The sequence below is a fragment of the Cladophialophora psammophila genome (assembly GCF_000585535.1).
Source record: "Cladophialophora psammophila CBS 110553 chromosome Unknown aczJe-supercont1.38, whole genome shotgun sequence".
Classification (NCBI taxonomy): Eukaryota; Fungi; Ascomycota; class Eurotiomycetes; order Chaetothyriales; family Herpotrichiellaceae; genus Cladophialophora; species Cladophialophora psammophila.
Genome location: NW_006912959.1, coordinates 195,185 through 207,685, shown reverse-complemented (window position 1 = coordinate 207,685; position 12,501 = coordinate 195,185). Strand labels below are relative to the sequence as shown.

The window sequence follows — 12,501 nt, the reverse complement described above, 5'->3', positions numbered from 1 at the left end:
CGCGTGAGTCGTAACGATGCAAGCTCTATGTCTCAATTGACATTGCATTATTCTCGATTCCTCCGAGGCTCCTCTTTCAAGGACCAGATCGTCCGCATGCGGACTTTACAAAGAACGGTTTGTATGGCCATCCTTTCACTCTCTGTATCATAACATACCCCGGTGTTCTTCCCCTTTGCACAGATTCCTATGTGCCAGTGATATACTTCACGACATTTTCAACCGAAGTCTCAAGGAAAACCCCTCCAACCTCAATCAGCGGCAAAAATGTGCATCTGGGATCTGGCCGTCTTCCAGTGTGGCCACAATGGCAACTTCACCAGAAGAGATGGCGGCTGCGCGCTTCCGACCCGAACATGCGACAGAGAGATAGGCAACGCTGTCAGACATCAAATGCCATGGAATTGCGATGATTGCGTGCGGCGCCTCCGTCGAGGCATCCCTTCTCATCCGGAAGATAACATCCATCCGCTGGAACGCAGCGTTCAGCAGCCGATGCTCCCCATGGCGCTACCACCTCAAGCTCAAGCAATATCCCGTGGCGCAACATCCCGAAAGGGCACCTCCCCCACTAGTGACCAACAGGGTGGGGACGCCTATGACTTCTCCGAGTTCGCACCGTACGCCAACTATCCGACAACGCTGCCGCAGAAGCGATATTCAGGCACCAGCCCCACCAAGATTATCAAGCGGCAGAGAAATTCCCGAAACACATACTCGAGCGACACACCCAGGATGTTTGGCCGGCTGGGCAACATCGCGCAGGATCTGTCGGAAATCGCCATGCCGGCTGCGGGCGAGCAGCGCAGGAGTCCTACAAGAGACTACGGCTACTCCCCAACCAATGGGCGCGGCAATGGCCATGGCAATGCATACGATATGTCAGGTATCCCTCCCAGCCTGGTCCCGGGAATCCCAACAAACACCTCCCCAACGCGGCGACGCAACGACAGATCTCCGCTCCTGTACGACGGCGCGGGCGTCTCCAAACGCCGCAAACCCTCGTATCCCTCCGCGCGCCGCATCTCGCCCACGCAAGCCAAGGGGCCACACGACAGCCCAAGCACGTACTATGCCGAGGCCTCACAGGCAGCGACCCGGCAGAAACAAGCGGCCAGCCGCGCCTACAGGGACATACGCGACGACATCGAGCGCATAATCCAGACGGGCCGCCACTCACGTGAGGAAATTATGCGCATGGCCAAGTTTGCCTTGCTGAACGAGAGAGACCAGAGGGACCTCTTATGGCAGTATGGTGACAAGCTGCAGGCCAGGGAGAACGCGCTGGAGGGTAAGAGGGAAGGCCGCAGGAAGAGGGATGCCTGCGTGGTTATGTGAGTTTCCGCTAGGGAAAGGATTGCATTGGATGTGGAGTTTTGTGCCTGCAGATTTGCTGTTTGCTAACTTTATGCGAGATTCGTGTGTTTTTTGAACAATATCAGTTTGTTGTGTTTTAGTCTACGACTTGAGTTAGGGGGCTTAGGAGAGGGTAGAGCATCAATAGATCGATTTGAAAGCAACTCATTATTTCTTCATCCAACGAGCACCGTTCCTCTGATTGGGTCTGCCGGCCGACCTCCATCTCCGCATGCTCTTTCCAATGCCGGATGGGTTGTCGCACTTCAGGATCTATGATTAGTACTGAAAACAACCGTGGCTTCCCCCCAAATACACATCCAAGCTCCTAAACAATGCTGCATGGGGTATCTCTAACTCAAACAAAAGAGGAACAAAGGAAAGAGGAAGACCGGCAAGGGCGGTCACCGGGTTGAAACCCTCAAGGGCTCCATGTCCAGGGTCACATCGGTTGATCCCAATCCAAGAAATCAGCATAGAGAACTTATTCCTCCTCCAAAGGTCCTTCCACAACCCTCACTTTTGCTGTGGCGCTGTGGGAATATCCCAAAATGAAGCTTGCTGGTTCGTAGCTTGTTCTTGGCTCAGTGCCTGCGAGTATGGTTCTTTGTCGGAGGCAGCAAACGGAATGGGTGAGCTTGAACTAAATATGGGTAGGTCCTGCTTTGTTCTCTGGGCCGGGTTGTCCGTTCTAGATGACCAAGGCCCTCCTAATGAAGCAGGTTCGGTCGTTGTTTGTAGCGGCCGAGAAGATGGCGGTTCAGAAAGAACGAAGGGAAGATCAGATATTGGAGCTTGCGTGTCGGATACATGAACAGTCACAATAGGCGCAGGTTTTGTTGATTCCTGTGATTGTTGCTGTCCGTTGACTTCCTGAGGTGCCATGTATGCACGAGGCAGGCGCATACCTGGGTCTGCACGTGGAGATTCCACGCTAGGGCTAAGAATAGGAGCTTCGACGGCATACGCAACAGTATTGGGGATTCTCATTCCGGCTATGCTTGCGGCCGAGGTGTCAGAGTGCTCCTGAGGGCCGTCTTCCACGACCTTCGGTTGCATATTGGCCGAATACTCAAGATTTGTGGCGGGTGCTGTTTTCGTTAGCTTCAAATTCTTCGGTACTAGCGGTTTCCTTGGTGCGCGAGGCTTCTTCTGTCTATCATCAACCGTCTTTTGGTTCTGTTTGGCGGCATGCTCTTCTGCTGTGGGCATTTTCAATTTGATCGTAATCTTTTTCATCCCATTTGTTAGATTGTCTATTTCATCGGTATTCGGCACTTCTTTGCGGTCCTCTTGAGAAGACGAAGGCGCTTCTCTCTTGACTGCATTTTCCTGAGTAAGGGTAGGAGAAGCTTTGGGCTCGGACAAGCCAGTAGCGGCTGAATGAATAGTTTTCATTCTCCGGGGGCTAGTCTTTGGTTTTGCCGGTGCCTTTGTGGTGGGTGGTGCTCGGGTCTTTTTAACCGCAACAGCTTTTGCAGGCTTTAGCGGAGCAGTCGAGGGTGCCCTCGAAGATACTTGTCCATTTGGAGGCTTTGGTAAAGACTCAGTGTCGACAGCGCTCTGATCTGTCAACTTCATGCCTTGAAAACTTGATAAGATGCTCGATGCATCACTTGATCTTCGACGCATTCTCCCGTCGGGCAAGTCTGGATTCTGCATGGTCGGATCTGGCAAGTCGCTAACCGCTGCGATGGTTGTCCGCCGATTGCCGTTCCGCGATACTGCTCGTACAGCAGCGAGGCTACCAGGTGGCGCTTTCGCCTTTCGATCGCGCAGTTGCATCCGTTCGTCTGGACCAGGGGGTAAGCCGACGGCTAACTGTCGCTCTCGTCGACCTTTGGTGGCTTCTGTGCTGAGTTCCTCATGGGTGCAACTCAAAGTCTGGCGATCGCTGGGGATAATGACACGAGATAGCTCGTACGAAGCTATGGCCCAGTCGACATCAGGCGGCGGAGGCTCATATCCAGCTTCTAGAGAGAGTCTAGCGTGCAAAGCTGAGAATGACCGCTTCTCGCGAGCATGGTCGGTCATCTTGAGGGTAGACGCTTGTGTGGGTGACGAGTAGTTTCCAGTCTTGTCTTTCGCCCTTGATGCTGGAGGCTGTCGACCCGCGACGACAGCTTCGAGCTCTTCTAGGTTTTGAAGTGCCCACCAGTCCGCTGCGTAGGTAAAGTGATGCCCAGCGGCAGAGGAGGGTATATCTTGGACCCAATTGTTGATCGTTTGAAATCTGTTGCCCTGGGTCTCGGACGAACATTGTCCATTTGAGCCAGGGTTATCACCAGCCATGCCACAGATATGGCTTAGCACACCTGAAGTCAGAGCGCGATCACTGTATCCACCCTCCAGGACACTGACAATTCGACCATCCACACCGAGATCATCTTCGTGCGCCAGTCGAACAATGTCAGCCGTGAAACGCGCGTAGAATTCTGTTGGGACATTGACACTGTGCCTCTGCATGCCTGCACCTTCCCATTCGCTAGCATCAAAACCCGCGGAGATGAAGATGGCGGCCTTGGGTGACTGGTTTCCTGAAGCGCGTAATCTTGCCGTGTGGTGTCGCAAGAATGTCCTCGCCTTGTCAAGCAGTATCATATACTTGGACTCGTACAATTTCCAGAACTCTTCATGGCTCTTCCAAGGCTCCAAGTGGACATTCCAAATTGACTGACCGTGAGCGTTTTCAATACACAAGCTGGCATTTCGCACCTTTTCTTCGTCACCCCACTCACAGGGATAGGAGTTGATGTCATGGAGGCTGTAATAGGCAATAGGTGTTTTCTTGTGTGCTGCAGCATTCTTAGCTGCACCTTGTGCCTTTCGGTTGTGATCCCAAGCAATATTCTGAGAACCGTCTCCGTGATGTAGGTCAAAATCGATGATAGCGGCATGCGTCAGGCCGTGATTCATAGCGGCATAGGCAACTCCCACGTGGACATTGTTCAGCCAGCAAAAGCCCGATGGGTAATTGGACGAGCAGTGATGGCCCGGGGGTCGAATGCAGACAAAGGCTCTCCTAGTTTGTGGTGAAGAGAAGATGGTGTCCACTGCATCACAGACCCCACCGAGACAACCCTGGAAAGCAGCCAGCGATTCTGCACACAAGTACAAGTCGCCTTCATGCAACTTGGGGAGGGGAGGTCCATTCTCGTCCTTGCCATGCCCGATCGGCCTCACCAGCTCTTTTCCGTTGAGGGTCAATTTCCCTTCGGCGGTGTCGCACATGATTTGCAACTCTTCCATCCACTTTGCACCGTGTACGAAAGTGACTGAAGGGTGGGTGAGGGGGATGCTTCGAGTAGTCTTGCGGATCTGGAACGGGATGTTGCACACGCGAGACGGGTGGTGCTTTGGGCAAGGCGCATATTCGCCATCGGCATGCCGCCCTCCCAGGCGCACATAGGCAGCAGACGCGCCTAGCAACGTGGCGTGGATTCTTTCCGGCCGCTCGACAATTGTGGCCAGGGCATTCTTGGAGGTGCGCGGGCGGGAAAAGCGATGGCCATAGCATGAATCGTGGATGATGACCACAACAGGGGATTGTAGAGAGATATGGGCTTCTAGCTCTTTTCCAAAGTACTCGTTCGCGACCGAACTGGCCGTGACGCGCGGGCGTTCTGGAAGGGACATCTTGCCATTTGCCCCATTTGCCGCAGGATACAGAGGGTTGAGATTCGAGGACGTACGACGGTATTGGGGGGTGTTGCCCCTTGTATTGCTCAGGCTGGAGGTTGATCTCTTGGTGGCCAGTGTCGGCGTGGACTGTCTCTCTTGTCTCTCGCCTCGATATGAACTCGCGACAGATGGAGAGCGCGAGGGCGGTTTCGGCGAGAGAGACTTGGTCTTGGAGGTCGCAGGGGTGTGGTAGGGACTGCGCATGGGCGAAGAGGGAGGAAGGGGGATTTGCGCGGCCGCACTCAGCAAGGCAGGGTGCGCATGGGTGTGGTTGTGGTCTTGATGATTCACTCGGATCGAGGGTGACGCGAGACCTGGGGTTGTTGTGGTGAAGGCGTGGGTGTTGGTGGCAGCTTGGAGGGCATCGTGCTCAATCGAGGGCGTAGGTATATCGGGATCCATGGCTGTGCCTTTCTTCGTGGAATGTTGTGGTGTAGGTGGCAGACTCCTCCTCCTCCTCTTTTTTGGTTGTATGTACCCGGTACTGGGTGCTGCGTATGGGCTTGGATGGAGCAAATACTACTCGGTAATGGTAAAGGAAAGCGTCTCCCCCATCCTGGGAAGTGGCACCGGTGGATTTTCAGCCTCTGGGGGCATGCACAACGTCATTTGGCTGACCCTGGCACCTGGCAATAGTGACCCTGGCGACCCCCTGCCGTCCCCTTTTTGTGCCTGTGGTCGCCCGAGTCGCTCGTCGCGTCGTCGGCTGCACGTCGCGTGCGCGTCATCTGCTCCGCCGTTGGCTTCCCTCATCCGATGCATGCTGGGTGAAGACGCATCCTCATCCTTCGACAGCTTCCACAGCCAGCACAGAAGATTGCAACGTCTTCTTTTCTTCGTTGTACTCGTGGTCCTGACCGCACACCACCGCACCACCACTCTTTATCGTCGTTGGCGCCCGAAATGCAACATCACAAGGACTCATGCAAAATATGAGACCGTCTCTCCATGGCTGCGGTTGGTGGCGTCTGGTCTCAGGCATATCGAGGCCTTTACCACGACTGCCATATCCTGGCAGTGTGGGTACTCGATTCTGTATCACGTATCATCAACATCGATATATTTACACAAGAAACCCATTGACATTACCTTCCTGCCAGATAATTGCTGTTCCCGTTCGAAGAACAGGTCGCCTGAGCGTTGTCCAGCATTGCTCCACCAAGACTGCGAGGTCAGTTTGTGTATTGCAGCGAACGATGACAAGGTAGGCGGCCATATTTCTTCTCTTTTTCTTCCCACTATTGCTCCAGAGAGACAGACACAATGATTCCGTATTTTCTCGCCCTACCCAAGTTCTCCTCACCCGCTCGGAAATAACTCAAAGACATCCCATTGGATATGAAATGATCGCATCCATCATCCATCGGGACGTTTGCCGATATCTCCACACCATCCCTCGCTCATAACCGGTGATATCTCAATTCTAATGTATCCCCCCAAGCGGGATACCAGAGCTTCTCGCGCAAGCAGAAAATAAGAACCAAGCAAAAAGCCACTCATCATACACATCTCCCATTAATTAACGTGTTCTGCCCAGCACAGCCATGCCTGCCCCTCCAGTCTCTCCTCCTCGCGTCCTCGTCTTCGGCACCGGCAGCGTCGGCGCCGTCTACGCCTGGATACTCTTCCGTGCCGTTGGCCCAGCCAACCTCTACACGGTGTGCCGTTCGAACCATGCGGTTGCCTCGACAGCAGGCTTCACCATCAACTCGACCATCTTTGGGGAAGGCCTCAACTTTAAGCCCCAGGTGGTGCGGACCGTTGATGAAGCTGTCTCGCTCTCAGGAGGCAAACCATTCGACTACATCGTTGTCACGGCAAAGGCCATACACACGACTCCGTCGATTCCAGAACAGCTCCGCCCGGCCATCGCACCTCACACGACTATCGCCCTCATTCAGAATGGCATCGCCATCGAAGAACCCTACCGCACCCTCTATCCAGACAACCCCTTGCTGAGCTGCGTGGTGTACCTCCCCGCCACCCAGACTGCTCCCGCCGTGATCGTCCACCGTGAGATTGAACTCTTGCACATTGGGACGTACCCCTCCAACGCGCCACGGGCGCACCAATCCGCGGCCGAACCGTTCGCCCGCCTCCTCAACGCGGGGGGAGGCAGCACGGAACTGCACGAGGACGTGCAACCGCAGCGCTGGAGCAAGCTCATGGTCAACGCGAGCTGGAACCCGGTGTGCGCGCTCTCGCGGTCGCGCGACGCCCAGTTCCTCAAGTCCTCACCGCCAGAGTACTCGCTAGGTTTGATCAAGTCGCTCATGACTGAGATCGCGTCCATCGCCCAGTCGCTCGGCTACGACAACATCAACGCTGACACTATCACCTACCAAATCAACCGCGCCAAAGTCAGGGAGCTGCCTGGCGTCGAACCCTCCATGCTCGCCGACGCAAAGGTCGGCGCGAGGATGGAAGTCGATGCCATCGTCGGCAACACCGTCCGGTTGGCTGATGAAAGAGGCGTGCACACGCCGTTGCTCAGGGCCATCTATGCTCTTGTCACGGCCCTGGACAGGAGCTTTCAAAGGGAGCTCGAAAAAAAGACCCAGGTCCAGGTCAACGACAAAGGAAGGCTAGGCGAACAATCGAGGATCTGAATTGTCGTTGAAGTCGGGTTATTGTCACAGTTTGACTGTTGGTGGGCGATGTCTATGACCGCACATTCTGGGAACACTACGACAAATTGCTGATAGATATCTGCGGGATGGAGAGATCTCGTAGACCGCAAGATTTTTGACGATACTAAGGTGGATTTTCTGGTTTTCCTTTTGTCGCCGACTAAATGCCAAAGAGAGCTGAACCGAGCATGATCATTGTCATCATCTCGCAGATTGGCCCACATAGAATAGAAATGGCCTTGAACGCAGCTTAGGCGTTTCCTGCTCAGAGAGGACCATGCTGAGTCTAGGAATGAGGGAAGCGGTGAGACCTAACTTAAGGCGCACACCTACCTGCGTCGGAAGCCAAAATCCGGCAGCGCTGCCATCGTCCTCACAATGCCGGTCAGTCCCAACGACATAGGGTGCGCGGTGTGATTGATTATATCTCAATCCCCACTCCCTTAAGAGCATCGACAGCCCACTCCGGCGGAGGTTGTCCGTCAAAGTACTTTGCAAAGAATTGTTTGCAAAATGCAGGATACCGGTCTTCCATGATGGCCGTTCTGATTCGTCGCATTAATGAAAGCAGGTGATGCACATTATGCATTGTCAATCTGTAAAACGTACCGAGTCAATCAATTGATCCAGAGGACATCTTAGACAAACCAAGAGGAGCAGCCGGAAAGTAAACAAGATGAGATGAGAGATGAAAACATACAAGTGAGCCCCAACAGTCTCCTTTGCCGCGAGATGGTAGATATACGCTCTGGTGATGGCTAGACCGCCATCCTCTTTTGGCCGACAGCAAGTGCAGCTACAATCCTGCTCGACAGGGCCAAAGTCCTCAGCATACCGCGCATTTTTTAGGTTCAGGACGCCGCTGGAAGTGATCGCATTGCCGAAGCGCTACACAGTATACCTCGGTCAGAACGGTAGCCGCGGGGAATGACACGACTGAAGATATTGAAAGCTCACCGCCGTTCTCGTCGGCCATACACAATCAAACATATCCGCTCCGAGAGCTACTGCGACGACTATGTCTTCTGGATAGCCCTGTAGAGGTCAGTGCTTGTCCACCGCCAGCAATGGAAACAGACACCGTACAATGCCCATGACATATCTTGGCTTATTCTCGGGTAGTAGATCGGTGCATGTATCAACACTGTCCAAAGAGTGAGCGTTCAGATATTTCAAGATGGAAGTTGACGGAAGTGGGAGCTACCATACACTTTGCAAAAATCCGCCTTTGCTTCTCCGCCAGATAGGCCACCAATAGCTATGCCTGGCGTGTCCCTCTTGACCATTTCTTCGCAGCATTGTCGCCTCATTTCCAGATCGAGACCACCCTGGATGATGCAAAAGAGGTTCTGCGTTTCGGGATTCTTGTGTGCGGCGATGCATCTGTCGAGCCAGCGGATGGACCGTTCCATGGCCTCCTTCATACGGGCATGATCAGGTGATGTTGTCTGAATGACATCGTCGAGCTGCATCATGATATCCGAGCCAATTGAGTTCTGAAGAGACATGGAATGCTCGGGGGTAAGGAGCCTGTGCATGACTTGAGTTTCTGGCCTCATAGGTGGTGTTCGATCAGAGCCATCACCTACATTGGACTGCCATCATGGGGGCTGAGGAATCGCACGCCTTCCTCCGTGATCTTCGCCAACTTGAGCAACGAAACCATTTGAAAACTTGAGATGCCTCGAATCAGTCACTCATCCGCGGGCAGAGAGGGTGCTGTGCACCACCAACCCGCCGCTATCAGTCAGGATATTGTAGTTCCATCCTTGTAATTTATGGGCTCCGCCAATGGTGTCAAGAACCGTCTGACCAGGCTTCAATCCCAGGTGGTATGTATTGTTCAGGCACAGTCTGCAACCCGTCTCTTCCAATTGTTCGGGAGTCAGGCCTTTGAGAGACGCCTGGGTGGCCACTGGCATGAAAATAGGAAGGTCTACTGAACCATGAGGCAAATGCAGAGTCGAGGCACGGGCCTTGGATGTCTGGAAAAATAGAAGAAATTTGTCAACCGCGGGAATGGACTTGCAGCAGAGGGATGGATGGAGAGTAGTGGCTGCTTACCGAACAGCGGGCTTTGAGATCAAAGGTCAGCGCTGAGGGCTTTGTAGCGGTCGACATAGCGGCGACTGGTCCGAATGCATAGGGACTGCCGGTAATTGCCTGCTTTGCGGCGGTGAGGATGTCAAGACGTGGTCTGGTTACTTGACGGGCCCAGTACATATATAAAACGGGGCAATGGGAAATGCACTCGTCCGCCGATTCAGGTGGCACGGGGATGTACCTCTACACGTCAACTTTGCTTGCCGGGTACTTGACAGGTCACCGATGCCGCGTAGCACAGAGGAATCTCGATTTGCTGGAGAGTGGGTGACGGTGAAGTGAAAACAGAATTTGGGAGGCGGACGGAGTAAACGGAGGGGAACAAGTTGTGGCCCGGAACTTTTTCCTCGACTACGTCCACGCCTCGTTCCTTTCCTCTCTCCCACCCTCTAGAACAACACCCCCCTCGCCTTGATTCGATATCCAGAGCGTCGGGTCATGCGTGGACATCGCTGAAAGTCCCCAAATCACCCAACGACTGTAGCACGACAGGTCACGGTATACAGACATTTTGCCCCATGCTGCAAGATTACATCCTCCGGGCTCCACACGAAACGACACGACACGACACGACGCGCATGGGATGATGAGCTGGTGAACAGAAGAGAGCATTCTGTCCAGCGCGCTAGTCGGACACTTGCGCAGAATGGAGCACAGCCAGAATCAAAACATGGGTCAGCATGAGATATCATAGATTCCTGCATTTTCTTCTATCAACCCTGAAAAGCGGTCAAGAAAATTTGACTGAGGACTGAGACCTCTCCCTCTGACTGACAGCTTGGAGCCTGGACAAGAGGACAGACTGGTTCTAATCTCTCTTGGAATCTTGGGGGGTTTGTTTTGTTCTGAGAAACAAGAGATCATCGGGGACAAAGGAGAAAGAAAATCCAATCCCAAAGAAAAAAAAGAAAAAAAAACGACCCTCCTAACCCCCTTGCTGTCCTGAGTCTGTGTGTCACCATAACGCCATCGCTATGCTCTCATTCGAAACTCTTATTTTGCCCCATTGGATACAGCAGGTATTGAGACAATTACCCCACCGGAAATTCGACTTCGAAACCTGCCCGCGGCTTTGTACCTGGTTGGAAGCACAGTATTGCTGTCCAGCACACGTCGCAGCACGAGACTCAGCGAGCAGCCCAGGGGCCACCATAGCCAGACTGTGCGCGGTAGACCGTTGACTGGCCGGCGGTGATCGAAGGGTTGCGTAGTTTGGTGCAGGCCACCTCGGCGGCGTCTTCTTTGGCATTATTGAGGTATTGCCCATCATACCAGTATCTTGCTGCGAGATTCTGGCCCTGGATTGTGACTGTAGCAGACCAAGCAGTCCGCCCACCTAGAAATCAATCGCCATAGATCAGCCTCGGAACAATATTGACCAAATCCTGCTTGAAGAGTTGGAAAACGAGCTATTCCAATGCGGAACTCACCTCGACGATCAGAGACAATATTGAATTGGGGAACAGGCAGTCTCAGTTTTCGGCATTCAGCTACCAACAAGTTAGCTGAAGATCAAGTACCCATGAAGGTGCGAAGCTTACCAGCGAGTTCTTCCTGCCAGGTCTTATGAGTTTTGGTAGCCATACTTGGTAATGGAAGGATAGTCAAGTTTTTGGCTTGGTTGCGGAAAGCTTTCAATCCGACAACTTTATGTCTTCGTGGGGGATATTTGGTCGTGTCGACGAGGAAGGAATGGAGTGAGATGATGACAGAAACCACCCTGCGTGACCACAGATATCCGAGAACTTTATATTCAAAGGAAAACCCGGGGAAGGTCGAATGCTCAGCTAAGGACGCAAAGCAAAGTGACAGAGCGAGAGCCAAAATCAGGGAAGGGTAGCTGCAGGTGCTCCAGTACTTCGTTTCCACGACAGGTTCTTTGTCTATCAAGGCCGCTTCATTTCAAGGTAGGGCAGCATTGAAAACAACTGAACATAGGTTGGCTCTGTGCGACATGATCTGAGATCTCGTGACACTTTTGTATCGATGGACCAGCGGCCCTGGCATCATCTATGAAGAACTTCGTGGTACAAGGTAAGAGACTGCAGAGACGTGAGATGTCAAACGTGGGTAGAGGATGGGATGGAAGAACGCAAAGCCAAAAAAAAAACAGAGCCAGCAGCCTCACCAGAGAGATGCTGCCAACACATCAGGTATCCGGCAGCGTACAGTAGTGGGACGAAAGGTCCGGCCCCAAGCGCAAGCGATGATATGCATGATGGCGTAGAAAAGAAGACTATGTGACAATCAGAGGAAGGGGGGAAGAGTCCGCGAAAGGCTAGAAGGAAACCATCAAATGTCGGATGGCAATATCGAAGTGGGGGCGGCACACTTGGCTGCCGACCGATCGAATGCAAGATAGCGGCCGAAAAAAAGAACAAACTGTTTCCATCGGTGATATGTCCACATCAACCCGACTCGATGGTCGTGGAGATTTTGGAAGCAGTGAGGGAGCTTCCGAGCAAGGATTGAAAATTTTCCCTCTTGCCTCGCTGCATCCGGAGTACGTCGAAAATCAGGGCTGGTTCCCTTATTGGTCGCCTTCAATGCTCTCGGGGATAATTTTGCATTTGGGCAGCAATCTGAGCTGTACGGGGGGGGCGTGTGTGTGTGTGTGTGTGTGTGTGTGTCAGAGCACGCATGAGATCGATCCACGTCTCGAGTTGAACTGCCCGAGAATGGCGAGTGCTTGCAACGTGAGATTGGGTATAGTGGCGTAAGATGGAAGTTA

At 53.2% G+C, this 12,501-nt stretch overlaps 5 protein-coding genes across 5 annotated transcripts; 2 read left to right on the top strand and 3 right to left on the bottom strand.

Annotated features, from left to right (window-relative positions):
* Positions 1-267: 267 nt before the first annotated feature.
* Positions 268-1,338, top strand: A1O5_12878 (uncharacterized protein; the record flags this gene model as incomplete). The annotated part of the gene is made up of 1 exon (XM_007753447.1): positions 268-1,338. One exon carries the CDS (start codon positions 268-270, stop codon positions 1,336-1,338), a length of 1,071 nt encoding a protein of 356 aa, XP_007751637.1.
* A 534-nt stretch (positions 1,339-1,872) lies between these two features.
* On the bottom strand, positions 1,873-5,439 carry A1O5_12877 (histone deacetylase HOS3; the record flags this gene model as incomplete). Its single annotated transcript, XM_007753446.1, has 1 exon — positions 1,873-5,439. One exon carries the CDS (start codon positions 5,437-5,439, stop codon positions 1,873-1,875), a length of 3,567 nt encoding a protein of 1,188 aa, XP_007751636.1.
* Positions 5,440-6,581: 1,142 nt separating this feature from the next.
* Positions 6,582-7,646, top strand: A1O5_12876 (2-dehydropantoate 2-reductase; the record flags this gene model as incomplete). Its single annotated transcript, XM_007753445.1, has 1 exon — positions 6,582-7,646. The coding sequence occupies one exon, from the start codon at positions 6,582-6,584 to the stop codon at positions 7,644-7,646; it is 1,065 nt and encodes a 354-aa protein (XP_007751635.1).
* A 442-nt stretch (positions 7,647-8,088) lies between these two features.
* On the bottom strand, positions 8,089-9,788 carry A1O5_12875 (queuine tRNA-ribosyltransferase; the record flags this gene model as incomplete). The annotated part of the gene is made up of 8 exons (XM_007753444.1): positions 8,089-8,263; positions 8,368-8,555; positions 8,625-8,702; positions 8,754-8,811; positions 8,877-9,197; positions 9,257-9,340; positions 9,402-9,652; positions 9,732-9,788. 8 exons carry the CDS (start codon positions 9,786-9,788, stop codon positions 8,089-8,091), a joined length of 1,212 nt encoding a protein of 403 aa, XP_007751634.1.
* Positions 9,789-10,897: 1,109 nt separating this feature from the next.
* On the bottom strand, positions 10,898-11,354 carry A1O5_12874 (uncharacterized protein; the record flags this gene model as incomplete). The annotated part of the gene is made up of 3 exons (XM_007753443.1): positions 10,898-11,106; positions 11,201-11,260; positions 11,312-11,354. 3 exons carry the CDS (start codon positions 11,352-11,354, stop codon positions 10,898-10,900), a joined length of 312 nt encoding a protein of 103 aa, XP_007751633.1.
* Between the last annotated feature and the right edge of the window lie 1,147 nt (positions 11,355-12,501).